The sequence below is a fragment of the Taudactylus pleione genome, unplaced genomic scaffold (assembly GCF_031769625.1).
Source record: "Taudactylus pleione unplaced genomic scaffold, aTauple2 ptg000652l, whole genome shotgun sequence".
Lineage (NCBI taxonomy): Eukaryota > Metazoa > Chordata > Amphibia > Anura > Myobatrachidae > Taudactylus > Taudactylus pleione.
The window spans coordinates 1,632,795-1,660,269 of NW_028285054.1; the positions used below are offsets into that span (position 1 = coordinate 1,632,795).

At 46.4% G+C, this 27,475-nt stretch overlaps 1 protein-coding gene across 3 annotated transcripts in view; it reads right to left on the reverse strand.

The window, feature by feature from the left end:
* Nucleotides 1-1,903: 1,903 nt before the first annotated feature.
* ZFYVE21 (zinc finger FYVE-type containing 21) overlaps nt 1,904-27,475 on the reverse strand; it is a 36,909-nt gene continuing 11,337 nt past the window's right edge. Inside the window, exons 2-8 of one of the 3 annotated variants that reach the window (XM_088455325.1) lie at nt 16,151-16,201; nt 12,632-12,800; nt 10,771-10,846; nt 10,476-10,567; nt 9,464-9,511; nt 6,079-6,221; nt 1,904-3,330 (exon numbers count right to left, since the gene is read on the reverse strand). In XM_088455325.1, the coding sequence (XP_088311451.1) occupies nt 3,295-3,330; nt 6,079-6,221; nt 9,464-9,511; nt 10,476-10,567; nt 10,771-10,846; nt 12,632-12,800; nt 16,151-16,201 (615 nt within the window). In that variant the 3' untranslated portion in view covers nt 1,904-3,294. Of the gene's footprint in view, nt 3,331-6,078; nt 6,222-9,453; nt 9,512-10,475; nt 10,568-10,770; nt 10,847-12,631; nt 12,801-16,150; nt 16,202-27,475 lie in introns of those variants that run through there. The other 2 variants (XM_088455326.1, XM_088455327.1) reach the window with 2 other exon arrangements.

Genomic DNA, 27,475 nt, shown 5'->3' on the forward strand with positions numbered 1-27,475 from the left:
ACTACCAGGGGGGGAGGATATTACTACTGGGGGCACTACCAGGGGGGGAGGATATTACTACTGGGGGCACTACCAGGGGGGGGGGATATTACTACTGGGGGCACTACCAGGGGGGGGGGGGGATATTACTACTGGGGGCACTACCAGGGGGGGGGGGGGGATATTACTACTGGGGGCACTACCGGGGGGGGGGATATTACTACTGGGGGCACTACCAGGGGGGGGGGGATATTACTACTGGGGGCACTACCAGGGGGGGGGGGGATATTACTACTGGGGGCACTACCAGGGGGGGGGGGGATATTACTACTGGGGGCACTACCAGGGGGGTTGGATATTACTACTGGGGGCACTACCAGGGGGGTTGGATATTACTACTGGGGGCACTACCAGGGGGGTTGGATATTACTACTGGGGGCACTACCGGGGGGGGGGATATTAATACTGGGGGCACTACCGGGGGGGTTGGATATTACTACTGGGGGCACTACCAGGGGGGTTGGATATTACTACTGGGGGCACTACCAGGGGGGTTGGATTACTACTGGGGGCACTACCAGGGGGTGGATTACTACTGGGGGCACTACCAGTGGGAGATATTACAACTGGGGGCACTACCAGGGGGGGATTACTACTGGGGGCACTACCAGGGGGGGATTACTACCAGTAGCTGCTGCATTTCCCACCCTAGGCTTATACTCGAGTCAATAAGTTTTCCCAGTTTTTTTGTGGTAAAATTAGGTACCTCGGCTTATATTCGGGTCGACTTATACTCGAGTATATACGGTACCTTTAGGGACGATCGGGATTTCGTCCTCTGTTGGGCTGATTCCCTATTTAAGAGTGTCATAATATCCCTCTGTATTACACTGGTAATAAGAGTAAATCAGCCCTTTTACAATGTAAGGTCTACTGTTGTACTATAACACTCTGGCCAGTAAGTGTTCATTTATAACCAACAGAGGAAGCTTTGGACAACCACCACTTCTAGGACTAGTTTACATGTAACCGTAGCAGTTCTGGTTTTAGAGCTATCCATGGTTGAGTACAGATGGTTAAATCATATTGACTGAGGTACGAATTAAGGCCCTGATTCAGAGCCGCTCGCTCTGAATCAGGGCCCTCCTCCATTAAAATGGAGCGTCCTCCTGGACGCTCGTATAGCTGTGGGTCACCACCCACAGCATATACGAGCGTCTAAAAAGATGGTCGCGATGGTCTTGACCTTCGCAACCATCGGACTTGCGAGGGAAACCCTGCGGTCGGGTTTCCCAGCCACAAGCCCTGGAGTGATTTTGGCTCTATCAGAGCCAAAATCACTCCCACTGACATCACTAGTGATGTCAGTGGGGCCGGCTTCCGACGGTAGGCGTTCCCATGGTAACGCCTCCGTCTGGCCATCACGCCCCTGGCACGCCCACCTGTCAGTCACCATCGACAGCACGCCCCCTTTGGTGCGAGACCCGGAGCGACAGCTTGGCTGTCGCAGTCCGGGTCTTGCGCATGCGCACGACGGAGCTCCCTCCGTCGTGCGCATGCGCAGTGGGGACCATCGACCCACTTGCGAGCGTACTGCCGCTTGCGAGTGGGTCTGAATGACCCCCTAAGTCACCTGTGGTCAACCATGGATATCCTTAAAACCTGGACTGTTAGGGTGCCTCTGGACTAGGGTATATAAAATTTACAGTCTTCGTTTAACCAACACACAGCAAAACTAAAGTGTGGCCTGGTCACCGTAGTACGAAATGCCCCTGGTCGTGAAAGGGTTAATTAAACAAATGTCTCTCCAGCAGTGTATGTGCACGGCAGATTCCCATAACTGACAGTGGGGCAGAATTTACAGCACTCAGCATTCTCACCATTGTCCGAGCGCAGCCATAGAATTCACAGTCAGAAACCGAAGGCTTGTTGTGGTTTTTATTAGGCAAACACTGAATCTGTACAAAAGCTGTAGAACATCCCCGTTTCGTGAAACGTAAGGAGATCGGGGTTCCCACAGAACCACAAGGATCAAAGCTATGTTACCTTAACATACAGCAATGTACTGTGACACTAGGTCAGGTTCCTGTCTTTATAGAACAGCATTATAAAGGTTATAGACAACTGATATAGCCTAGTTTATAAACCTATAGAAATCGCGCAGTTTCAAGCTAAGTAACTGCTCTGAATAGACTTGGTCCACAGCTCTGAATTAATGTAAAATAATATTTTTAATACACAAGTGATATGTACAAAATTCTGTAAATATCGTTAAGTGATGCCACCAGAACGGACTGTTTATACAGCGTCCGTAAGGAAAGACTGTGTGTTATAAGGTATAATACACCTACTGTACGTCCAATATAATTCATCTGATTTCTGTCACTGGTATAGCAGCACTCTGCCTTGCAGGCCTGTGCATTTATATAGGCACTCAGCCCCTTTGTGACATGTAGTAGAAATATAATACAGTAGGTGGCGCATTATCCCATCTATATATATATATAAGCTAAATCATAAAGAATAGACATCACAGGGAAGGTGTGCTTAGGTATCCCGAGAAATGACAGCCTTAAAGTGAGCCCATTGCTTAGACACGTTGATGGCAGCTGTTATGCAGGCTTACCGCCACTAAGGATTAGTGACATCACACGAGTCATATGGTGACATCACTGTTCCTTAGTGAGGTTGCATGTTCATGAATATTGGTTCAGCCCACAACATGGCAGCATCCTGTGTATAAGCAACAGCTACACATTAATGTCAATGACATTAAAACTGTACATTTATGGAAAGTGCGCCACTGTCTACCCCCCCCAGTAGGACACATACTCAGGGCCTGCTCCAAGCACACGGGTGCAGTAATCAGGCATATCATGAAAACATGACCTGAAGATGATAGAGAACTGGAGATGGAACATAACATTTTCATGTGTCAATCGCTTCTATAAAAACAAGTCACATACTTTGTATTGCCCAGAAATACTAGTGAGAGAGTGAAGAAACCTGAGATGTAGTGTAGAAAGTTCTCATTCTTCAGCAAAATCCAACAGTTGAGGCTCAGTCAACCTGTGAGAGAACGACCGGCTTACCCACGCGGCTACGGAAAACAGTTTTGCTTTTTGAACTAGTTTGAAGCATTATTACACTGTAAGAATATTGCACAATTTGGGTGAAGAATTCTGGTCGTTAAAAAGTCTGCAATCAGGACTTTGATTTACATATTGAATAAAAAAAGAGGAGGAGCTGTTATATTGCATCGAGAATGACAATTACAAATAAAACTTTGCACTGTTCATCTTTCCCCTCTCGCGGTCACTGGTCACGGGACTCGTACAGGAGTTTGGCAGCCTGTTGAAACAGCAATGAGAAATTACTACCAAGGCAAAACCCTGGACACATAGCGCAGCCATTACACACAAGAGGGCACCAGTAAAAGCAATGGGTTCCCCATAATCAATATAAGAGATCAAACAACTACTTTTTAAAGCAGTTTCTCGTACTCCAATACACATTTTGTCAAAATTACCCAGTGGGGGTGGGGGGGGGGGCAGGGGAGGGGGGTTTGAACAAGAACAAATGTTTGCAGTGCTAACCATTGTGCAATCATGCAGCCAATGAAACTGTAGACCGGTTAGCAAAGTCACTAGTATACACTCTGTTAGACCTCCAGCTAATCAAAGAGCTGTTCCAACAGCTCCACTAGAGCCAGAGACGGCCATACATTTTCAAAAAACAAATTCCGTGTTCTGATCGTTAGATGATTTCAACATATATAAAATCTAAAACTGCAGACTATTCCTACATTGTAGAGTGCCATTGTGGTCAATTAGAGAACCCCCGACGTAAATATAAAAAGGGTGGGGGAGAGTGCCGGGGACAGAGGCATCTTCTAGAGCAGGGGTGAGGAACCTTTTTTCTGCCGAGGGCCGTTTTGACATATATAACATTATTTGCAGGCCCCACCCCATCCGTGTGACATCACACAGAGGCGGGGTCACAATTGCCAGTAATTACTGCAAGGGCAGCTGTGTGACAGTCTGAAGCACCCTAAGGACGCTCCAGGCAGCACTGCTGTATAGATTCTGGCTGCAGCGTGCCATTCTAGTCACCCTGCTAGCCAGATGAGGCTAGCAGAAAAAAGATCAGAGGGCCAGACCAAATGATTCAGGTGGCCTTATATGGCCTCCGGGCCTGACGTTCCCCATTCCGGTTCTAAAGATACATAATAAAGTAGGTGTAATACTGTACTAACAGGCAATTGATGCAAAGACCAAAAAGGTGATCACCCACACCTTCCCGAAAAGACAAGCAATAATAAAGCTGGCCTATTTCTGTCCAGGTTACAAGGTGTAATCAGTGCAGTATGAAGTCTAATGATTTTGCTTGTATAACCTTGATAAGATAAATAAGAAGAAATAAAAAGCAGACTGTGTAACCACTGAAGAATATGCAATTAGTATGTGTTTATCTGCTACAGATAGATTAGCTTTGTTCAATGGAATACTCATATGAGTTGGACTTGGGACATAGCCACAGTCCAACAGTAGGTCATCATGTCTATCCCGATCAATCCTGGTATTTGCTGTACTGACTACTCTATTGTAACCTACCTAATCCACCTAGCCCAAGTCATAACAAATTATAGTTACCCCTAAAAGACCACCTCAATTTTTCATAACGTGACTGACATATTTCAACCACTCTATAACAGAATAGGGATTTTCTACACCATAGCCATACTTGAGCACAGGTGACATCTGCGTTATTTTGATGTAAGAGTCTGTGCTCTAGAATGAATATCCTTAAAACCTGGAGTGTTAGCGTGTCTATTAGCTGCAATGAGACGGAACAGGGTAAGTGATCCCAAACTGGCTTATGGGGGCTTGTTATCAGTGGAAGAACGCGCCCCACTTTATGAAGAAGTAGTGCTCTAACCCCCAGTTCTCCAACACAGAAGGGGACTTGCTGGGTACATATTCAGAAGTGTGGATGGAAGTCTGTACACCCTGGGAGATAATGGTACTGTATATTATGTTAGAAGGAAACGGCCTCTCCCGTTCTGACAGAAATGTCCCTCCGAGCCTGATCTTACAGTAATGAGACTTTCAGGAACCATGCTGTCACTAAAGGGACATACACACTAGACGATTGATATGAGTGATTACAATATCGTTATCATTTATATCGTCCAGTGGGGGTTGGGCACGAAATAGTGGCAGCTCAGTAGCCGCCGGTTCAAATCCTGACAGTGGCAACCTAAATAGAATCCCAACTGTGGCCTGAAGTATTCTATCCCTATCCCCCACCTAACCCTAACTACCCCCACCCAAAACCTAACCTGCCCCCGATGGTGTCCAACCCCAACCCCCCCTTACCGCAGCCTGACCCCCAACCCTCCCCAGGGGTTGCCTAACCCTAACCCCCCCCTACCATAACATAACACCTTCTAGGATACCAAGGGGGGGGGGGGGGGATCTGTCTAACTTCAATATATATCTCTCATCATTGAGTAATAAGCTAATCGGGACTGGGGGCGCTAGATTGCTACTGCCCTCTCTTTAATCCCCTTCCTATCGCCCCCTATTATGCTACACTCACCAGTGGCCGGGGAGTAGCACTGAAGTGCATTATTTTTATTCTTCCTAACCATATGCAATATAATGTCCCTAGATCCTTACGGTACCTAGTGATACTAGCTGATAAATCTTGGAAAACCAATGCATATTAGGTAGTTAATAGAATAAGATGACTGAACACCTATTTGTCTCAAGCAAGTCCCATATCATCTGACCATAAAAAGTTTAGTAGCCGGGGCAGGCAGCGTGCGAGACTCCAGCTGTTGTGGTACTACACATCCCATCATATCCAGTCTTGTTGTTAGGGCCTACTAAAACTGTGGCAGGGCATGCTGTGATGTGTAGTTCCACACATTTACTACCCTTGATTTAAAGGGCATCAAATCCAATCAGCTCAGAATGTGTTACAGGGAGATTTAAAAATGATATCCACAAAAGCGTAAAGTTTATGTTGACGGATCCCAATCACCCCGACAAATCTCTGCGTTTCAAGACCTAAATAGAAAATAAAACTTTGTACCTTGTGCATTGCGGCCAGCCAGGATGCCGCCATATTCTTGTTGCTATTGAAGTCTTCGCTTGTTGTAAACTTCATCTGTAAAAGGTCATCGGAGCCTGGGGTTTTATACTGCAGCAGCATCCCAGTGGCGCGACTGTTCCCTCCTGTAGGGATAAATGCATAAAAAAATAAAGTCATTTTATTGTGTTTACGTATTCAGTGTATAAGTCCTCCAAGGGGAAGAGTAACCCAATAACCTCCCAACCCCATTATATTAACGCTTAACGTTAGAAGCACTTGTCCCCTGTGAGATATCCCTAGTGACACCTACATGTTACTGCAGCATTGTGTGTGCAATCATCAACAGCTGGAGCAGACCATGTTGTTACTGAAACCTGAGAATGTGCTGTACCCCAGAGCAACCAATCAGATCGCATCATAACAGAATAGCGTAAATAGACTACTGTAATCCAATATGTTATTGGTTGCCATAGGTTACAGAACCTGTTCTACCTATACCATTAGGCCCTGTGGTGTGCATCCAGCTATATCTCTCTATGTATCATGATGATCTATAGATCATGACGTAGATCATATCTACAACAATGAATACGCACCAGGCGTGGTTTAATGGCTGATTGCAGCGAATTATCCCAAGAGGCCCGATTTCCAGTGATTTATTCATCCCGATATCATCGCTATTTATTAAAGTAATGAAGGAGAACATGTGTAAACCCTTTAGAAAAGATCTGTATTCCTGCATCCTAAAATATATTTGCAGGATCTGATAAAGTAAATAACATACACAAATTCCCCAGTTCACTTTAATAAGGTATAGAGTATAAGAAGCCTGTCTGCACCTAAATGTACGGCCCATATACATCCCTAGTGGATATAAAAGAGGTAAATTGTTCCCTATACCGCTTGCAGGATGGTGCAAAAATGGGTATGGCAAGGCTCATCGCAGCACTAATGTCCCCCCCCACACCCCGAGAACAAGAACAAAGTCCTTACAATATGTGTACACGAGGCGCCTTTCAATATTTTGGATCTCCATTAACATAATTGCCTAGCCGGTCACTGGTGACATAGGAGGGGGCTTACTTCATCCAAAGGTTTGTCCAACATTTACATCCATTACACGTATAGTATGACACCACGAGCATGTCGGCACCTGTAGCCCAGCACGGTACTAATGCTCCTTAAAGCATTTTAACCCTGTGGGCATTAAACTTTATGCATGCTGCTAAAGTGACATATTTAAAATGAGAATGCACGGACAGTTAGAATGCTGTAAGCAGCATTAGAATGCACGGACAGTTAGAATGCTGTAAGCAGCATTAGAGCTGTGTCTGGATAGTGGATCTGGCATTCATCTGTCGACATAGAGACTATTGACAGAACCTATGCATCCCGTAAGTGCAGATTATGATCATATCACATTGTTGGTCAGATTAATGCAATACAGCTCATTCTAAAAAGGCCCATACCATTAAGGTGCGTACACACCTGCCGATATTTTGAATGACTGAACGATAACTATATTGGCTAGTGTGTACGCTAAAATGATGAGCGATAACTGAGAACGACAGACGATGCGTGCTCCCCTGGGTCGTTGGTCACTGTCGTTCATCATCCGAACATGCAGGCCAACCTGATGATAAACCTGATGATATGGTCAGGTTGTTGCATGTTCGGGGATGAGGGAGGGTGCCCGGTGCTGACAGATATCGATCATGAGATCGTTCATCGTGTGTGTGTGTTCAATGTTGTTAACGACACTGCGCACACCCCTGCCGGGGACAGACTAGACGATATTGCTCATGGAGCGAATAGTCTAGTGTGTATGCCCCTTTACCCACATCCAATAAGTCATTAATACCACACAGATCAACAATATCTACATAAATATATATTAGGGCATGCTAACACTGTCTCAGCTGAATATACTTTTATTTCACAAATGTACATGGAAAGCTTTCTGCTATACAGTGGTGGTATTGGTCCTAAAACATAATAAGCTCATGGCTAGCGTCCCTGTAATTTAGCCGAGTAGCAGGAAGATGGGATGCTACAGACACAAGGGGGGACAGCTGCTTCGCAGCAAGAGTTCATGCTCCACGTTGCTTCTCGAACAAGCCCGAAGAAGGGCTGAGAGACCCATAACACAGAGCAGTGCATACAGAATTATACAATACTGATTTGCAGAAGATAGGAAACATGTTTTTAGCATTTTCTGGTCCTTCCTGCTGAGTGATTAGAGATACTCCCAGTGCTGAGGATGCTGCATTCAGGCTATGTGCAGCACTGGTGTTTGGAAGGAGGGAGACAGACTCCTCCCCTGGTTTTGATTGAAGAAATTTCACATTAATAACACAATTACTTTACAGCAACACAAGTGACACACAACTGCAGTCTATGCTAATTAGCAGAGATCTGAGACATTAATAAGTTAACTGTCACACTGGGAGCCACAAGCCTATGGGGAGCGGGGGGCGATTCAATTCAGCGCAATGTTGAATAGCTCCAGGAAGAAGTTCCCGGAGCTATTCAATTGACTGCGCTAAGTCCGAATAGAACCACTTAAGGTCGGAGAATGGCAGTTACCGCGCCTTAAGCTGGGTGTTCTACGGCTAAAGTGCGGTGCTATGCTGGAAAACAGCATCGTGGCCGGCACTTAAATGGGATTTCAGCTTGCACCTCTTTAAAGGTGCGAGGAGAAATCCTGTAGTTGAACTTCGCGTGGTCAATTAAATAGCTCCAGGAACTCCTTCCCCGGGCTATTCAGCATCACGCTGTATTGAATCGCCCCCACGTGTGTTACCTGTGATAATTGAAATAGTGTTGTGATCTTCCACCTTGTACCACGGTGACCCATAGGGACCGTGCTCATGTTGCATTTTCTAGCAGCGAGAGTATATATCGCACTCGGCAGGAACAACGCTAAAATGCAGATGATTACTTGCACACAAACCAAAGTCTTCCTCATTATTAATCATCAACTGTATCTTTCTTATTAAACAAATCACAATCAGAAGCCATTTTAAAATGTACTCAGAGGGGAAATCTGTTATTAAAAAAAAAAAAAAAAAAACCCTCGCCGTGCCCATGTGCTTGTCACAGCTGGGCATAATAGGCCCAACTGGAGTGACATGATGGAGTCAGATGCATGCAACAGGCGCCTATCTGCAGACACAGAGTGCGTCAGCCCAGTGTCCACAGACTGCCACTGAACTGAGTCAACATTGATTGAAGTCATTCATTTGGATTTAAAATAAATAAAATCAACATAAAATATGAAAGATGGAAATCTATTTGGTTATATTCTGATTTGAAAGAGTTTTGCATGGAAAACAGCCAAACACAACATGCGGGCAGGAGCGAGCTCCACATCACCTCCGCTGACCTTCAGTAACGCACTGGCTCTCCAACAGGCTGGTGTATGTGTGAATGTCTGAACATCAGAGCAGCGTGAGGGGAAAAGAAAGTCACAGACTGAGCATGTGCTATACGTTATCACTGAAACAGCAAGTACATGTTAGTGGGACAGAAAGGCAGGCTACTGACAGGAGGAGGCGCTACAGGGGAGGAGCCAGCAAAATGGCCGACAAGGGAAACGGAGGGAAAATTACTTCATGCTGTGCTATTCTGTGAGGAAAGAGAGGTCAGTCAGGGGAGTCTCAGAAAATAGAAAAGCAGCTAAAAAAAATCAAATAAAAAGAAAACCAAACATTAGAAACCAAGATCAACTTTCTTAAAAAAAAGTAATGACAATGCCTAATTATTTAATGTTACAATTATGTAAGGGGGGGGGGGTTGTGGAATTCTACTTTATGCCATGCTAATCACTGGGGTTTACTTGTAAATATGCTAAAGACAGTGGTGATGACTAGAATGATGCATTTATTTCTCTATACAGATAACAGAGTCTGATACACAGGCTATTGTGGTGTGAACTCAATATAATGAATGGAACCATTTTATATCATGAGGTTAATAACTAACTTAGGGATCTATTTGTTAAGCCTCTGATGGCAATAAAGTGAACGGACATAAAGTACCAGCCAATCAGCTCCTAACTGCCATGACAGGCTGTGGTTGAAAAATGAGTTAGGAGCTGGCTTGCTGGTACTTTATCTCCATCTAAGGCTTAGCAAATAGACCTCTTAATTCTATGCTACTTTACAGTAAAGGCAATAGCTTATCAGTGGGAGGAATATATACCGGTGGCCGTCCCACAGATACTGTAGCACTGCGAGCTTACCAAATCTACTACACGGGATACAATAACCAAATCCCTTGCTAGCTAAATGTAGGATACATGTGTAACTTGTTTAAATATTATATAATGTTCACCGGTTTTATCTATGTATGTTATAAAAAGAAACACAAGTAAATATAAGACGACTAATAATTACCCCCGGGAGTAAACCCTTCTGTAAGTATCTGTACAGTTGAAATTCGAGCAACTTCAATTTCATAATGGTTCTCTCCATCAAGGAAAAGATATCTACACAAACAGGAGAATAAAGTAAATTATCCAGCGTCTCAGAATGTTACTCACACAAAGCATTATGTTTTAGACAGCGACTGCTATTTACTCTTATGGTATATATGTAGCCTGATTTGGTGGACTAGAACACTCTAAACATATGTCTGATAAAGGAAAAAACAGCGAAAGGTTTCCCTTATACCCAGGACGGAGAGCGTCACCTGTGGTTGTTGGAAAGCCGGCATACTACGTTATCAGATTTCTCAGAAGATCCCTGGGTGATGCAGAAGGTAGCGCCTGGTGGATACAGGAGGAAAGACATGTTTTACCTGCATATAAAGAACACATTTGCTTACCATGTACTATCTCAGCCAGCGCTACAAGTAGAGAGGAGCAAAGTCGTGGCAAAGTTTTGTGAGTATAAAGTTTTGCAGAGAAGTGAAGTTGGGGATAGAAGATATAAATCTACTTTCGTTTCACCACAAAGTGCTGTGCAAAATGCAAATTTACAGTCAAAATGAGCCGGGGCAATGAAGGTCAATTCACGCTGGTGTGTGGTGGAGTTGGGGGTAGAACTCTAGGACAAAACCCACAAAACAAACTCAAAAGTTACAAATACTGCACATAAGTTTTGAAAAGATCACTGGACTATTTAAAAGGGATTACCCCAGAACACAAACAACTATAAACCACACATTATCCAGATACAGGTTGAATCTCCCATATCCAAAACGCTTAGGACCAGGGGTATTTTCGATAATGGAATATTCCGTATTTTGGAGTAATTGCATACCATAATGAGATATCTTAGGAATGGGACCACAATATACACACAGAATAATTTATGTGTTATATACACCTTATACACACACAGCCCGAAGGTAATTTTATACAATATTTTCAATAATTTTGTGGCTCAAGCAAAGTTTGTGTACAGAAATTAAATTCATTTATGTTTCATATACACCTTATACACACAGCCTGAAAGTAATTTTATACAATAATTGTTCCTTAGACAACGTTGAACATTGAACCATCAAAAATGAAAGGTTTCATTATCCCAGTCATGCCAAAATAATTCCGTATTTCGGAATATTTGGATATGGAAGACTCAACCTGTATCTTAATTTATTGGCTGCAATATAAGTGTAACCGGTCATCAAATTTTCAGGCATAACATGCATTAGCATGACAAATTACCTATATATTGCATTTATTATTTGTAAGTTGCCCGGAGGTAGTGCCCCATTACTGATCACTTGCAATCATTGATTCATTGCAATCATTGATCATCTAGATGTAATCCCAGATGATGCAAATATCAGAAGTTGATGTGATCACCCGAGACCCAATCAGGAGCCTGAGCTGTGGACATAACCGTCCTGACTGGACTACACAGTGCATCCTGCATCCCAGGAAAAAGGGACTATAGAAAAATCTAGAGCATTTTGGAAACTTACGGTAAAATGACCAATGACTTCTATACAACCTTTACAGATATAGGTTAAAGCTGTAAATGACCGGTCCACTTTAATAAGTGCCAAATGCAGTTTCAGAACAATTTTTGAAGCATGGCAGAGTGGTATATCTGGAGCTAGTCGGGGACTACTTTGCTTGGTTTCCAGGTATTTTACATATCCATCTGTATCTCAATATACCAAATCTTACATGTCAGCACCAAGTAAGCTTTATTCCTTGTACTACTGACCTTATACACAGTGTTTATACTGCATTACTACAGTGGACCTATGGCATCGGAGCACTGGTCCAGGGAGTTGCAGACTAGTTTGGCAGGTGGCTTGAAATGCTACTCAGAGATTTACTACTATTAACATAGACCTGCCACTTGCAGACTGATGGAAGCCATTATGTGGGCTGAACCCGTATAAGTCGCCTTGTTAGGGACCAGCCACATCACTGCCAGAATACAATTCTTCTGGGCTGACATTCATAAAGTACTGGCTCCTAGAGGATTAATAGGCTACATTCAGATAAATATTACCTCAGCCCATAAAAGAACTGCCTCCATTCTAAGCCCTATGCAAAAGTGTATTAATGGCGCTTTTACCAATCCCTACTTACCGTTCATTAGCACTTTAAGTTGCCGATCATAGAATTCCATCTCTTTCTGTGAAATGACGGAACACTCCCCGCATTGGCGCACTGGATCCACGAAACACATGCGGGGCAGAGGGACTTTCTTACTGCAGCACTTATCACAGAAGCATTTACCACACCGGCGGCAGTGATGCTAAATACAGACAGAAAGACGTAGGCGATTTATACAAGGATGACAGCCTGTAATCTACTGAACGACGTGCTTATGATTAAAATGACATTAAGGATGGAGATTATATATATTACAAACTTAGCACTCACCATTATATTCCAAACTGTAACTAACATTCCCTTGAATTAAAAGTACAAAGTATTGCAATCATTTGTCCAGCTGACCAACCAGGTCACGCTCTTCCCATTTCGGTCGGTCCCTACACGAACTCTCAAAAATATGAGCATTTGGCTCCAGGTATCACATAGATTGTAAATGTACGTTATGCTTCTTCTATGGGTTTAAGTCAGTGGTTCCCAAACTTTTTCTAATCACGGCGCCCTGGAGTATCAGAAGTTTTTCTACGGCACCCCTGGGCCAAAAGTTTCTTATTGAGAAACTCAGTAAAAATGTAATGAAATAAATTGTGCTTATACAGTGCATCCAGAAAGTATTCACAGCACATCATTTTTTCCACATTTTGTTATTTTACAGCCTTATTCCAAAATGGAATAAATTCATTATTGACCTCAAAATTCTACACACAATACCCCATAATGACAACGTGTTAAAAGGTTTTTTTTTTGCAATTTTTGCAAATTTGATAAAAAAAAAAACCCCAAAAACTAAGAAATCACATATACATAAATATTCACAATCTTTACTCAATACTTTGTTGATGCACCTTTGGCAGCAATTACAGCCTCAGGTCTTTTTGAATATTGGCACACCTATCTTTGGGCAGTTTCGCCCATTCCTCTTTGCAGCACCTCTTAAACTCCATCAGGATGGATGGGAAGAGTCGGTGCACAGCCATTTTCAGATCTCTCCAGAGATGTTCAATTAGATTCAAGTCTGGGCCACTCAAGAACATTCACTGAGTTGTCCTGAAGCAACTCCTTTGATATCTTGGCTGTGTGCTTAGGGTCGTTATCCTGCTGAAAGATGAACCATCACCCCAGTCTGAGGTCATGAGCGCTATAGAGCAGGTTTTCATCCAGGACGTTGCTGCATTCATCTTTCCTTCTATCCTCACTAGTCTCCCAGTTTCTGCCGATGAAAAACATCCCCACAGCATGATGCTGCCACCACCATGCTTCACTATAGGGATGGTAATGGCCTGGTGATGAGCGGTGCCTGGTTTCCTCCAAACAGAACGCCTGGCATTCACACCAAAGAGTTCAATCTTTGTCTCATGATGGTCTGAGAGTCCTTCAGGTGCATTTTGGCAAACTCCACGCGGGCTGCCATGTGCTTTTTATTAAGGAGTGGCTTCCGTCTGGCCACTCTACCATACAGGTAGAGTGGCCTGATTGGTGGATTGCTGCAGAGATGGTTGTCCTTCTGTAAGGTTCTCATCTCTCCAGAGAGGAATGCTGTAGCTCTGACAGAGTGACCATCGGGTTCTTGGTCACCTCACTGACTAGGGCCCTTCTCTCCCGATTGCTCAGTTTAGACGGCCAGCCAACTGTAGGAAGAGTCCTGGTGGTTCCGAACTTCTTCCATTTACGGATGATGGAGGCCACTGTGCTCATTGGGACCTTCAAAGCAGCAGATATCTTTCTGTACCCTTCCCCAGATTTGTGCCTCGAGACAATCCTGTCTCGGAGGTCTACAGACCATTCCTTGGACTTCATGCTTGGTTTGTGCTCTGACATGCACTGTCAAGTGTGGGACCTTGTATAGACAGGTGTATGCCTTTCAAAATCATGTCCAATCAACTGATTTTACCACAGGTGGACTCAAATTAAGCTGTAGGAACATCTCAAGGATGATCAGGGGAAACAGGAAGCACCAGAGCTCAATTCTGAGCTTCATGGCAAAGGCTGTGAATACTTATGTACATGTGATTTCTTAGTGTTTTTTTAATTAAATTTGCAAAAATCGCAAAAAAACTTTACACGTTGTCATTATGGGGTATTGTGTGTAGAATTTTGAGGACAAAAATTAATTTATTCCATTTTGGAATAAGGCTGCAACATAACAAAATGTGGAAAAAGTGAAGCGTTGTGAATACTTTCCGGATGCACTGTATGTCACCCTTAGGTTCAGTTATGTGGTGGTTGACAGGGCTGTGCTACTTTTTTTCCCCACATATATTTGATTGCCAGTCATTAGCACTACTGACTAAAAATCATTATATTTGTTACTGGACCATTAACCGAAGTCACCCCTGTAAGTGCCCTGAGGCACCCCAGGGTGGCACATCACCCAGGTTGGGAATCACTGGTTTAAGTGCTGGCTCACTGACTTAAGGCACCCATACACAGTGCGATATAGCAGCCGATCCGACAAATTGGTCCGATATCGCCGCTATCTGGTACCGTGTGTGGGCAGGATATCGGCCAGTGCGTGCTCCCGTGGTGTTGTACAGCGAACCCCCAGATCTTACTGCATTGCTCACTTTATCTGGTGATGCGATGTATGATCCCATGCAGCGCTATGCGGGTGGGGGAGGGGTTGCCGGCATGTCGGGCAGCGTATCGCTCAGTGTGTGGGGACCGTCTGATATGTCGGCCATCAGGTCGCAAGGTGCATATCACACCATGTATGGGGGCCTTATAAGAGACAGAACCACACCCAAGCATACTAACTAATGACACCTGGGGGATAAGCTGACAAACTTACATATGAGAACCCACTGAAGAAGCTTGGGATTGGTCATCTTGACAAATTATTGCAGAACTTTGGAACTAAAATTCCCTAGAATTAAAAGTACAGTTTGGAACATAATGGTGAGTGCTGAGTTTGTAGGATTTTATTTTTAATTTAAAAATTGTGTGGTCACATAGCACTGGCACCGCAGATGTTTGAGTGCCGTGGATCAAAGCTATATATATATATATATATATATATATATATATATATCCTAATAAAATATACATTAAAAAGTACACTCTTTTTTAATAAATAGCATTACATTTAAATGGGTCTGCATATTAATACTAAATTAAAATAATTCATCACACTCAGTTTGGTACCATTCAAGGCAATCTGTGAAAAACTTCTGACTGGTACGGCTGTAATTAATCCTTGGGAGACAATCACAGCTTATCTCAGTTACTGGAGGCAGCATGAAACTTCTCGCACTTATGCACAGAACGCACTGTACTAAGAAACCTGCTGACACCCACATGTACTACTGCCCACTTACAATGCCAGATGATATCATGCCTAACTGGGTCACTCAATAATATGCTGAGAAAAACAAATTTCACAAAATTAGCAAAACATCCGATTTATACTATTACATACGTGTATAAATTAGTGGCAAGGTGAAAAATAAATATATCACCGTTTCAGCCCCCCCAACCCCAAGACCATTTTCTTACCTTCCTATTTATGAAGTCAAACTTGGCTTCACAATGCATACACCGCGGACACTGAAAAAGAGAGATTAAAAATGCCAATTAGTTTACACAGATACGTATTGAACATGAGAAGGAGTTATTTTAATACATTACTGCCCACAACCCATCTGGTACTGAATGAGGCAGATTTTCCATAGCAGCTATCTAGCATAGTGCAGAAAACAGATTCCCCGGCCTATGCAAGGTGTGCTTTAAAATAGTCTGCCGAATAAACTAATGCAAACAACTGTAGCACAAAGTTCATTTTGTCCAGGAAACCGCATTCACAGACAGCAACATGATGGGACCGCTGAGCGGCTCACGGATGGAAACCAAACGTCAAATCGCTGGAGGGGTTAAGGCAAACAGTGCTGGGCTTCAGGCCAGCGGGACCTCATCTCAGCTAATGAAGTACGTCCTATCACCAAAGATTAATGCAGAAGTAACAGCAGCAAATTCTGACAGGGGAAAGAGCCTGCAGCAACTACATTGGCTACTAAGTTCTGGCCTGCTGTCTAAGTGAATCTTATGTACTACAGTCTCCATCATTTTACGTTTCCAAAAATGAGATTATGCCCAAGTTGGCCATTTTAAATCCTTTTCAGTAAAAGTCAACTTGAAAAGCCCAGAGAGCATCAGATAGTGGGAAATATGTATACAGAATAGGAGCCTTTATATTGTACATTTGGCCCTGCGAATGTTACTGTTGGCAACTACGTGGGGTGTAGTTATCTGTCCTGGAGCAATAAATAGATGTCTTTAAGAAACTATGGTGCACAACCTCTGTACTCTCGTCCCATTACTATAGCTGGCCACACATCTAGCCAACTTTCACCCAACTAATCAACTGTCCAACTTGTGTGACTTACAGATGTCTAGTGTTCACTCTACAGGGTGCCGGACCTAGAACAAGGGCACTTCTGCGCGCACTGAAGTCGCGAGCGCGTCTGAAAAGGGGCGTGGCGAATTAAAAGGGGGCGTCTTTATGATGCGTCCCCTTTTCGTCACTCTTGGGGGCATGCCCGGCACTTACGGACATGCCGGTCAGCCCCCAACCGCCACAGTCACTGTGATTGGACGCCGGTGGTAACCGCTGCTCTGCGGCCCGTGGGTGGAGGACAGAACCCGCAGGCTGTTTCAGCGGGGCACCGCCCTGGAGGGCAGGTTGTTTTCTGCCCTTCAGAAATAGGGCAAGGAGTGGCGCCCTGCTGAAAACAGCCTAGCAGGAATGCTAGATGTGCCCAGCTACAACGTTGCTGCTTACGCAGCAAATCGCGCCACGCATGGCGTGAGCGGATATGCACAGTGTTTGCACCCGCAGCTCCATAGGATTGTATGGTGCGATCGCAGTGGGCGCCGTAGCATATGCTGCTGTGGGTAATCGCATGGCACAATGCGTGCTCATTTTTGTAGCTGGACACATCTGCAAGTACTCCACACCAGACCAGCCAATTTCCATCTAAATGTTTCTACTATCCCAGAAGTAGTCAGACACCGTCACCTACTTCTATTGTTTAAAAAATATAATTAAACTTCTAAAATATATGTTTCACATATGCTATTAGACCCCCCTTCTGCAGATTTTGTCACACAGAGTGCCAGACAATCCCCCCATTTGTCACTCAATGACCCCCCTCTCTTCCCTTCCACAACAAGATGTCACATTATGCCCCCTCGGCACAGTGGCATGTCTGCAGTCATGGGCAGAGGTGTAGGATGATCTGACAGATGCAGTCAGCACAACATCCACAGCGCACGGAGCACAAGTTGCAGACATCCAGGCTACACAGTGCCCAGAGCAGTAGATTAAGATGCTTTCCTCCTACAGCCATGGCCAAAAGTTTTGAGAATGACACAAGTATTGGTTTTCACAAAGTTTGCTGCTTCAGTGTTTTTAGACCTTTTTGTCAGATGTTACTATGGTATACCGACATAAAATTACAGCATTTCATAAGTGTCAAAGGCTTTTATTAATAATTACATTAAGTTTATGCAAAGAGTCAATATTTGCAGTGTTGATCCTTCTCTTTCAGGACCTCTGCAATTCGCCCTGGCATGCTGTCAATCAACTTCTGGGCCACATACTGACTGACGGCAGCCCATTCTTGCCAATCCGTGCTTGGTGTTTATCAGAATTTGTGGGTTATTGTTTGTCCACCCACCTCTTGAGGATTGACCACAAGTTCTCAATGGGATTAAGGTCTGGGGAGTTTCCTGGCCATGGACCCAATATTTTGATGTTCTGTTCCCCGAGCCACTTAGTTATCACATTTACCTTATGGCATGGTGCTCCATCATGCTGGAAAATATGAGATATGGTAAGAACTTGTTATCTCTATTTCTACGAAGTCCATAGGGTTCCACAGGATACCTTGGGTATAGGTGTGACGTCAGTCGCAGGGCACCAAAGAGTTAAGCTTTCAGCCTCCCAGGATGCACTAGGTCCCCCTCCTATACCCCGCCCCCGGGCCAAGGCACCTCAGTTAGTTACCAAGCCATAGGCCGGAGGAGGAGAAGGAAGAGAGAGAACAAAGATCTGGACACATACAAGAATCACATACTCACCAGAGGGAGACGGAAAACCGGTGACCAGAGCAAAGCCCATCTGCAGCACAGGTGCGACAGGGCGGGAGTCCTGTGGAACCCTATGGACTTCGTAGAAATAGAGATAACAAGGGTAAGTTCTTACCATATCTCATATTTTCTACTTCAGGGTCCATAGGGTATCCACAGGATACCTTGGGGATGTCCCAAAGCAGTATCCTTTAAGGGTGGGGACGCTCCTGTGCAGAAAGGAGAATCCGCCGCCCGAAGGAAGCATCCTGAGAGGCGAAGGTGTCAAACCTGTAATACCTCACGAAGGTATGGACAGAAGACCACGTAGCAGCCTTGCAGATCTGAACTGCCGAGGCACCACGTCGAGCTGCCCACGAAGGACCCACAGACCTAGTGGAATGAGCCTTCAGAGAAGGAGGGACCGGTAGGCCTTCATGAAGATAAGCTTCAGAAATAGCCATACGGATCCAGGCTGCCAAAGTTTGCTTTGAAGCAGGCCAACCCTTTTTACAGAAGCCATAGAGGACAACAAAGCGTCCGACTTCCTAAACAAAGAAGTGCGGTCAACATAAGTCCTGAAGGCCCGCACAACATCCAAAGAGGCCTCACCCACGGAAAGACCCGGTGAGTTAAAGGCCGGAACAACTATTTCCTCGTTAACATGAAACTGGGAAACAACTTTGGGAAGAAACTCGGGCCGAGTGCGGAGCACTGCCCTGTTCCCATGAAAAACCAAGAAAGGGGGTCTACAAGAAAGAGCCCCTAACTCAGAAACACGTCTGGCTGAAGCAACGGCCAGAAGGAAAACAGTCTTAGCTGTTAGCCATTTAATATCCACTGAGCCCAGTGGTTCAAACGGCGGTCCTTGGAGAGCCCTCAGGACCACAGCCAAATCCCAAGGCGCCACAGGTGGAACAAAGGGCGGCTGAATACGGAGAACACCTTGCATAAAGGTGCGCACATCCGGGATTGTAGCAATCCTACGGTGAAACCAGACAGATAGGGCCGAAACCTGTACCTTCAAAGAAGCAAGGCGAAGCCCATGATCTAGTCCCGCTTGCAGGAAGGCGAGAATCCGAGACAGACGAAACTCCCGCGGTGCATAACCTCTCGGTCGACACCACTGGAAGAACGTATGCCACACGCGATGGTATATCCTCGCGGAAGACGGTTTCCGAGCTCGTAACATGGTACGCACCACAGAGCTGGAAAACCCCCAGGACCTCAGCATGGCCGTCTCAACAGCCACGCCGCCAAAAGACAGCCGAGTCAGGTCCGGGTGAAGACAAGCACCCTGAGACAGAAGGTCCGGTCGTAGCGGCAACCGCAGAGGACTGTCCACGGACAGACCCTGAAGGTCTGAGAACCAGTGCCGTCTGGGCCACGCGGGAGCTATCAACAGGAGCGTCCCTCCTTCCTGTTTGAATTTCCGGATTACCCGTGGAAGAAGGGAGACCGGAGGGAACAGGTATGCGAACCTGAACGTCCACCGGACGGACAGAGCATCCACCAGAGACGCCCCTTCGTCTCTTGTGCGAGACCCGTACACCGGCAACTTGTTGTTGTGCCGGGACGCCATGAGGTCGATTTCTGGAAGACCCCACCTGTCCACCAGTAGTTGAAAAACGTCCGGGTGCAGGGACCATTCCCCTGGATGAACGTCCTGGCGACTTAGAAAGTCCGCCTCCCAATTTAGCACTCCCGGGATGAAGACCGCTGATATGGCCGGAAGATTGCGCTCCGCCCAAACCAGGATCCGAGAGACCTCTACGAGAGCCGCCCGACTGCGAGTTCCTCCTTGCCTGTTTATGTAGGCCACGGTGGTAGCATTGTCCGACTGGACCTGCACCGGGTGACCCTGGAGAAACCGCTGTGCCTGCAGGAGAGCATTGAAGACCGCACGGAGTTCCAAGATATTTATTGGAAGCTCCGCTTCTGTCGGCGTCCACCTGCAGTGGAACAAGTGTGGACCCGAAACTGCTCCCCAGCCCCGAAGACTGGCGTCCGTTGTCAACAGGACCCAATTTGGAACCCAGAACGGACGTCCCTTGTTGAGGTGGGTCGTCTTTAACCACCACGCAAGGGACAGGCGAACCTCCGGGGAGAGCACAATCGTCTGGAACTTCAGAGACTGAGGCAGCCCGTTCCACTTGGACAGGATCAGGTGCTGCAGAGGTCTGGAGTGAAACTGGGCGTATTCCACCATGTCGAACACCGACACCATGGAGCCCAGTAACCTCATTGCCGAGTGTAAGGACACCCGGCGGCTGTGCAGACAACTGCGCACCCTTGACTGTAAAGCAGAGATCTTGTCCTCCGTCACGAAGATCCTTTGCTGTCCCAAGTCCAATAAGGCTCCAAGATGCAGAATCCTCCGAGACGGGATTAGAGTGGACTTCTGCCAGTTGATTAGCCAGCCGTGCCGTTGCAGCAGTGCAATGGTCAGGTCCAAGTGGTGTAACAGGAGCTCTGGAGATCCTGCCACCAATAACAGGTCGTCCAAATACGGCAACATGCGGACTCCTTGCAGCCGCAGAGAAGCCGCCATGACCGCCATAGCGTCCTGTATGTCCAATGACACCATGTAGTCCCCAGGTTCCAGCGCCAGAATGATGGACCGTAGGGTCTCCATCCGAAACTTCGGGACCCGCAAAGACTTGTTGAGTGCTTTGAGGTTGAGAATCGGACGATATGACCCATTGGGTTTCTGTACCAAAAATAGATTTGAATAGAAACCCTGGCCCCTCTGGGAGAATGGAACAGGCACTATAACTCCAGCCTGGAGCATAGTGTGCAATACCTTCCGCAGCTCCGTAGCCTTGTTCCGGTCTGATGGTAGACCCGTGGTGAAGAATCGAGCCGGGGGTCTGTGCCGGAAGGAGAGGGCATACCCGTGAGAGACCACCTCCAGAACCCAAGTGTCTGTCGTAGTGAACGACCAACACCGGGAGAACTGCAGCAGGCGGCCTCCCACCCTGGGATCCCCCAAGGGGAGACCCGGACCGTCAGGCCGCAGGCTTGTCATCTGGCTTGGGGGCCGGACGTCTGGTACTCCATGCCTGTTTCCGGGGCTTGACCGATTTCTTAGGGCCAGCCTGTCGAGGAAACGACTGTGGTTTGGGCCTGCCCTGGGCCCTAGATGACCGAAAGGACGATGGTCCAGAACCAGAAGGAGCAGCGGCCGACGGGAGACAAGCAGATTTGGCAGCCGCCAGCGTGGCCACAATCTTATCCAGATCCGGACCGAAGAGAACTTCTCCGGTAAACAGCAACGCTTCCAGACCTTTCTTGGATCTGCGTCCGCCTTCCAGGATCGCAGCCACAAGGTGCGACGAGCAGCTACCGCTGCTGAAGAAATTCTAGACACCAGAGTACTAATGTCTAGAGCCGCCTCGTTGATGTAGGTGGCCGAATCACGGAGATTGCCAATCAACTCCGCCTGTTCGGCCGGACAGTCGGATTCAAAAGAAGCCTCTAATGAATCCGCCCAGCGCTCCATCGCTCTGGCAACCCAGCAAATGGCCATAGCCGGCCGTGCTGCCCCCCCTGCAAGGGAATAAGCGGACTTCAGGCAGATTTCTACCTTGCGGTCCGTAGCATCCTTAAGGGAGGACATGGATGGCATCGGCAATGTGGCACTACGGACAAGACGGGTCACGTGAGAATCCACCTGTGGAGGGGATTCACACTTAGCAAAATAATTATCCGCGAACGGATAAGCCACCGCCAGGCGTCTCTGCGGCTGGTATCTTTTGCCAGGTTGTTTCCACGCCTCCTCTAAATGGTCCACCAACTGACCCGAAAGAGGAAAGACTGTGGCATCGCCCTTCACATCTTTGAAAAAGGCATACTTAGATTTAGCCGCTGGGGGAACTTCGTCCTCAATCACCAAGGCTGTGCGGACCGCCCGAATAAGTCCAGGAATATATACTTTGGACTTAGCATCAGCGTCCTTAGTATGGAGAGGTTCCTGATCGTAAGGATCCAGAATCTCCCCATCATCAGACGTCCCTTCGTCATCCTCATAAGGAGCGGACAGAGACGCCACCGGCCTTTTATGAGGCCGCATCACAGACTCCCCTTGCAACACATCCGACAAGTGCTGTACAGAACTCGTCAGGGAGTTAACCCACGCTGGCTCCTGAGAACCCGGGAGCGGGGAAATAGGGAGACTGTGGGGTACCACCAATTGTCGTGGGAACCCCTGCATGGGTGACGACACCACAGACTGCTGGGACAAACCCATCGGAGTAAACGCGGGCTGCGGAGCTAACTGGCCCACTAAAGCTGTTAACGCCTGAGCGAAACAAGCCCAGGGCGGCTCCTGTACCGGTGCTGTAACCGTAATAGGCCGCGCCATGGACAAACACTGCCGGCAAAGGCCCTCCGCGCTACCCTCCCCCTCCGCTAACGGTACTTTGCACGTGGAAAATCACTTTCAGACATGATGGCACCACGTATGTGACCTCTCTCACCAATTAAGTATTAAATAGGCGAGAGACCACCCTGCAGCACCGCACCGCAAGGGCTTTAGCAGAAAGAACAGGGACAGTAATAAAGCTGACAGTTTAGAGAAGAAAAGTTACAGGCAGCGCTAGCACAGTCACATACAATGCAGAGAAATAACAATTCCTGCACTAACAGCGCTGATCACTCAACTACACAGACACAGGGCCTGGTAGGACACAGCGCTGCATACACAGACCTGAGCCACAGCGGAGGAGAGGTATGCGGGGGGACCCAGACCACGATGCTTCCTTCCAGACTTCCAGCAGCGTTCACCATGCGTTGCAGAGAAGATGGCCGCCGAGGAGCAGAGAGAAGCTGGCCTGGGGGAGGAGCGCTGACACAGGACCAGTCAGCACAGTGCAGAGAGGGCTGTGTGCAGCGGGGGAGGCGCCGGCTGTGAGACAGGGAAGGCGCGCTCCCCTGGCATGCATTTAACCCCTGGGACGCCGCAGCGCTACCGCTCTGCTGCGGTCCGCTGTCCCAGGGGGTAGTGGAAGCGCAGGTTGGTCGCCTGGCTCCACGCTGCAGCCAGTCCCCAGGGAGCCCCCTGCCTGGGGACTTAGGACCATGTGATCAGCGGGGACCCACCGCGGGACCCCGCTGCTTACCTCTGTCCCCCTTGAATCCGGCCATGGTCCGGAGCATCTGGGGTCACCGCTAGCTGTGACCCCAGACGCCCACCAGCATCCCCGGATCAGTACCGGCGTTCTGGTACCGGCGGGGTGTAGGGAAGACAGCATGGACGTCAGGACTGACTGTCCATGCTGTTCATCCAGATGTGCAGCCACAGCTGCATGAAGAAAAAGCTTCAGGGGCTCTTCTAGCCCCCACTCCAACAGGTGCACCCGACTCCGGCCGGGCACCAAACTAAACTGAGGTGCCTTGGCCCGGGGGCGGGGTATAGGAGGGGGACCTAGTGCATCCTGGGAGGCTGAAAGCTTAACTCTTTGGTGCCCTGCGACTGACGTCACACCTATACCCAAGGTATCCTGTGGATACCCTATGGACCCTGAAGTAGAAAAGGCATTGTTCCTCACCAAACTGTTCTTGGATGGTTGGGAGAAGTTGCTCTTGGAGGATGTTTTGGTACCATTCTTTGTTCATGGCTGTGTTCTTAGGCAAAATTGTGAGTGATCCCACTCCCTTGGCTGAGAAGCAACCCCACACATGATTGGTCTCAGGATGCTTTACTGTTGGCATGACACAGGATGATAGCGCTCACCTTTCCTTTTCCAGACAAGTGTTTTTCCAGATGCCCCAAACAATCTGAAAGGGGATTCATCAGAGAAAATAACTGTACCCCAGTCCTCAGCAGTCCAATCCTTGCAGAATATCAGTCTGTCCCTGATGTTTTTCCTGGAGAGAAGTGGTATCTTTGCTGCCCTTCTTGACACCAGGTCATCCTCCAAAAGTCTTCGCCTCACTGTGCGTCAAGATGCACTCACACCTGCCTGCTTGCATTCCTGAGCAAGCTCTGCACGGATGGTGCCCTGATCCCGCAGATGAATCAACTCTAGGAGACGGTCCTGGTGCTTGCTGAACGTTCTTGGGCACCCTGAAGCCTTCTTGACAACTATTGAACCTCTCTCCTTGAAGTTCTCGATGATCCGATAAATGGTTGATTTGGGTGCAATCTTACTAGAAGCAATATCCTTGCCTGTGAAGCCCTTTTTGTGCAAAACAATGATGACTGCACGTGTTTCCTTGCAGGTAGTGATGGTTAACAGAGGAAGAACAAGGATTTCAAGCTCCACCCTCCTTTTAAAGCTTCCAGTCTGTTAGTCTAACTCAATCAGCATGACAGAGTGATCTCCAGCCTTGTCCTCGTCAACACTCACCTGTGTTAACGAGAGAATCACTGACATGTCGTCAGCTGGTCCTTTTGTGGCAGGGCTGAAATGCAGTGGAAATGTTTTTTGGGGTTAAGTTCATTGTCATGGCAAAGAGGGACTTTGCAGTTAATTGCAATTCATCTGACCACTCTTCATGACATTCTGGAGTATATGCAAATTGCCATCATAAAAACTGAAGCAGCAGACTGAGAAAACCAATACTTGTGTCTTTCTCAAAACTTCTGGCCATGGCTGTACACTAGAATTACTTAACCAGCCTAATTGAGCCATAAAAGGACATACACACACACACACACAATGCTTTGGTAACTCCTTATATACAAATTATGCCAAGGAATGACCATTTCTGGAAGCTTTTGGCACAAATGGCCAATTGTCGTTTGTTCCCATACATTACCTGATTATCTTTCCAACCAGCTATCTATTTGACTGGTTGTAATGATAATGTGTAGATGTGTGGCCAGCTTAAAGTTTATCAGTCGCACTTAGTCATTAAATAACCAATCACCTGGCAGATGCTCCGCTAGATGTATCAGGGCTGGGCAGAGGAACATTAACGTTCCCTGCCATTACTAGTGCATATATTGCACAAGTCACACCCAGTGTTATGCTGATGGGTAGCCATCCTGTGGCGAGTAGGGTTCTAGGGTTCTCTCAGACTCATGCGGACATCACTGTAGGCACCACTGCTCATGGAACATCAGCCACGACAGGCTCAGTCACTGAATCCCCTGCCCAACAGTTATCCCATTTCCTATGTCACAGATGTCTTCTCTTGCAGCCATGCTGACCATTACCAATGGCAACCAGTCCAGTCCAGCTTTACATGACCCCGACCATACATGAGCTAATAACCACTGACATATATTGCACTTGTTTTACTAGTGTTTTGCATGCTACTAAAATACACCAGAGGTTACTAGGGTCACCATACCCAGGGCTGGTTTCACTAGTATTGCACAATTATTCTGGTTTCCAGAACAGTGGGGGGCCCACTAGCAGTAACAAATGCAAACACGACAGTGGGTATGAGAACGAGGGGCCTCATTTATCGACTAGTTTTATCACTCACAAGTAGTGATAAAACTCGCTGTGTACTATAATGGTGCTTCAGCCAATCAGCTCCCGACTGTCATGTTTGAAAAATGACAGTTGGGAGCTGATTGGCTGGAGCACCATTTATCATACACAGTTGTGAGTGATAAGACTCGTTGATAATTGAGGCCCTCTGTGTGAAAAACAAACTTCTGCACTGTTCAAACTTATCTCATCTACTGTAGGTTATCAAGGGCAGAGCAAACAGTAGCTGAGTACAGTCTGGAAGAGTTTTCTTATTTTTAGCAGGGGATCAGCGACTCACGCCAGGTCACGTTCATGTTACATTATAGAACTGTAAATTCTGCCAGGTTCTCCAGCACCTCACGGCCACCAATGTCGCAGAAGCACCAAACTAAATATAAATGTGTGTATATATATCTATTTCTTTCTCTCAAGCAGTGAAAAGTGTGGAGAAGTGGACCAGTGGAGAAGTTGCCCATAGCAACCAATCAGCATTGAAGTAGCATTTATCAAGTACAGTCTATAAAACTAAAGGTAGTAGCAGATTGGTTGCTATGGGTAACTTCTCCACTGCTTGATAAATAGACCAGTATATCTACCATTTTTAAAGTACAGTTTGGAATGTAATTAGGAGAGTGCAGAACATGTATGATTTATTTTTTGAATAATATTTTTATTGTACAATTTAAACAGATAATACACTTCTCCACATAGCATACAAATATATAATAATTCAATGACATAGTAATAAAAAGAAAAAGCGTATGTCATACAATAAAAGACAGATTCTCCACTTAGTAGCCAGTAACCTTTAAAGATAGTACACAGAACATAGCATGGACCATATAGTGGCTGAAGAACACACAAACAATCCCACATAACACATCAAATATCCTCATTCCGTACACTATAAGTTCTATGAACAGTAAGATTTACCATCAGAAGGGTGGATGGCCTTTTTCAAGTATCTCCGTATTATACCAAGTGGTCATATTTACTACTTTACATATCCTCTCTTTGGTAGATGGTGATAAGGTGCCAATATATGGGAGCCATATCTCAAAATAAAAATCTGAGCACTATTTTCAGTATCAAGCGAGCTTTCCACCCAGTCCATCTGATAAAGATACATTAATCTTGGTAACATAAGCGTTAACGCAGGGGTCGTCAACCTTGGCCCTCCAGCTGCTGTGGAACTACACATCCCAGCATGCACTGCCACCTTTTTGATATAACAGCATGCTAAAACTATGGCAGTGCTTGCTGGGATGTGTAGTTCCACAGCAGCTAGAGGGCCACGGTTGAAGACCCCTGCATTAAAGGAATAGAA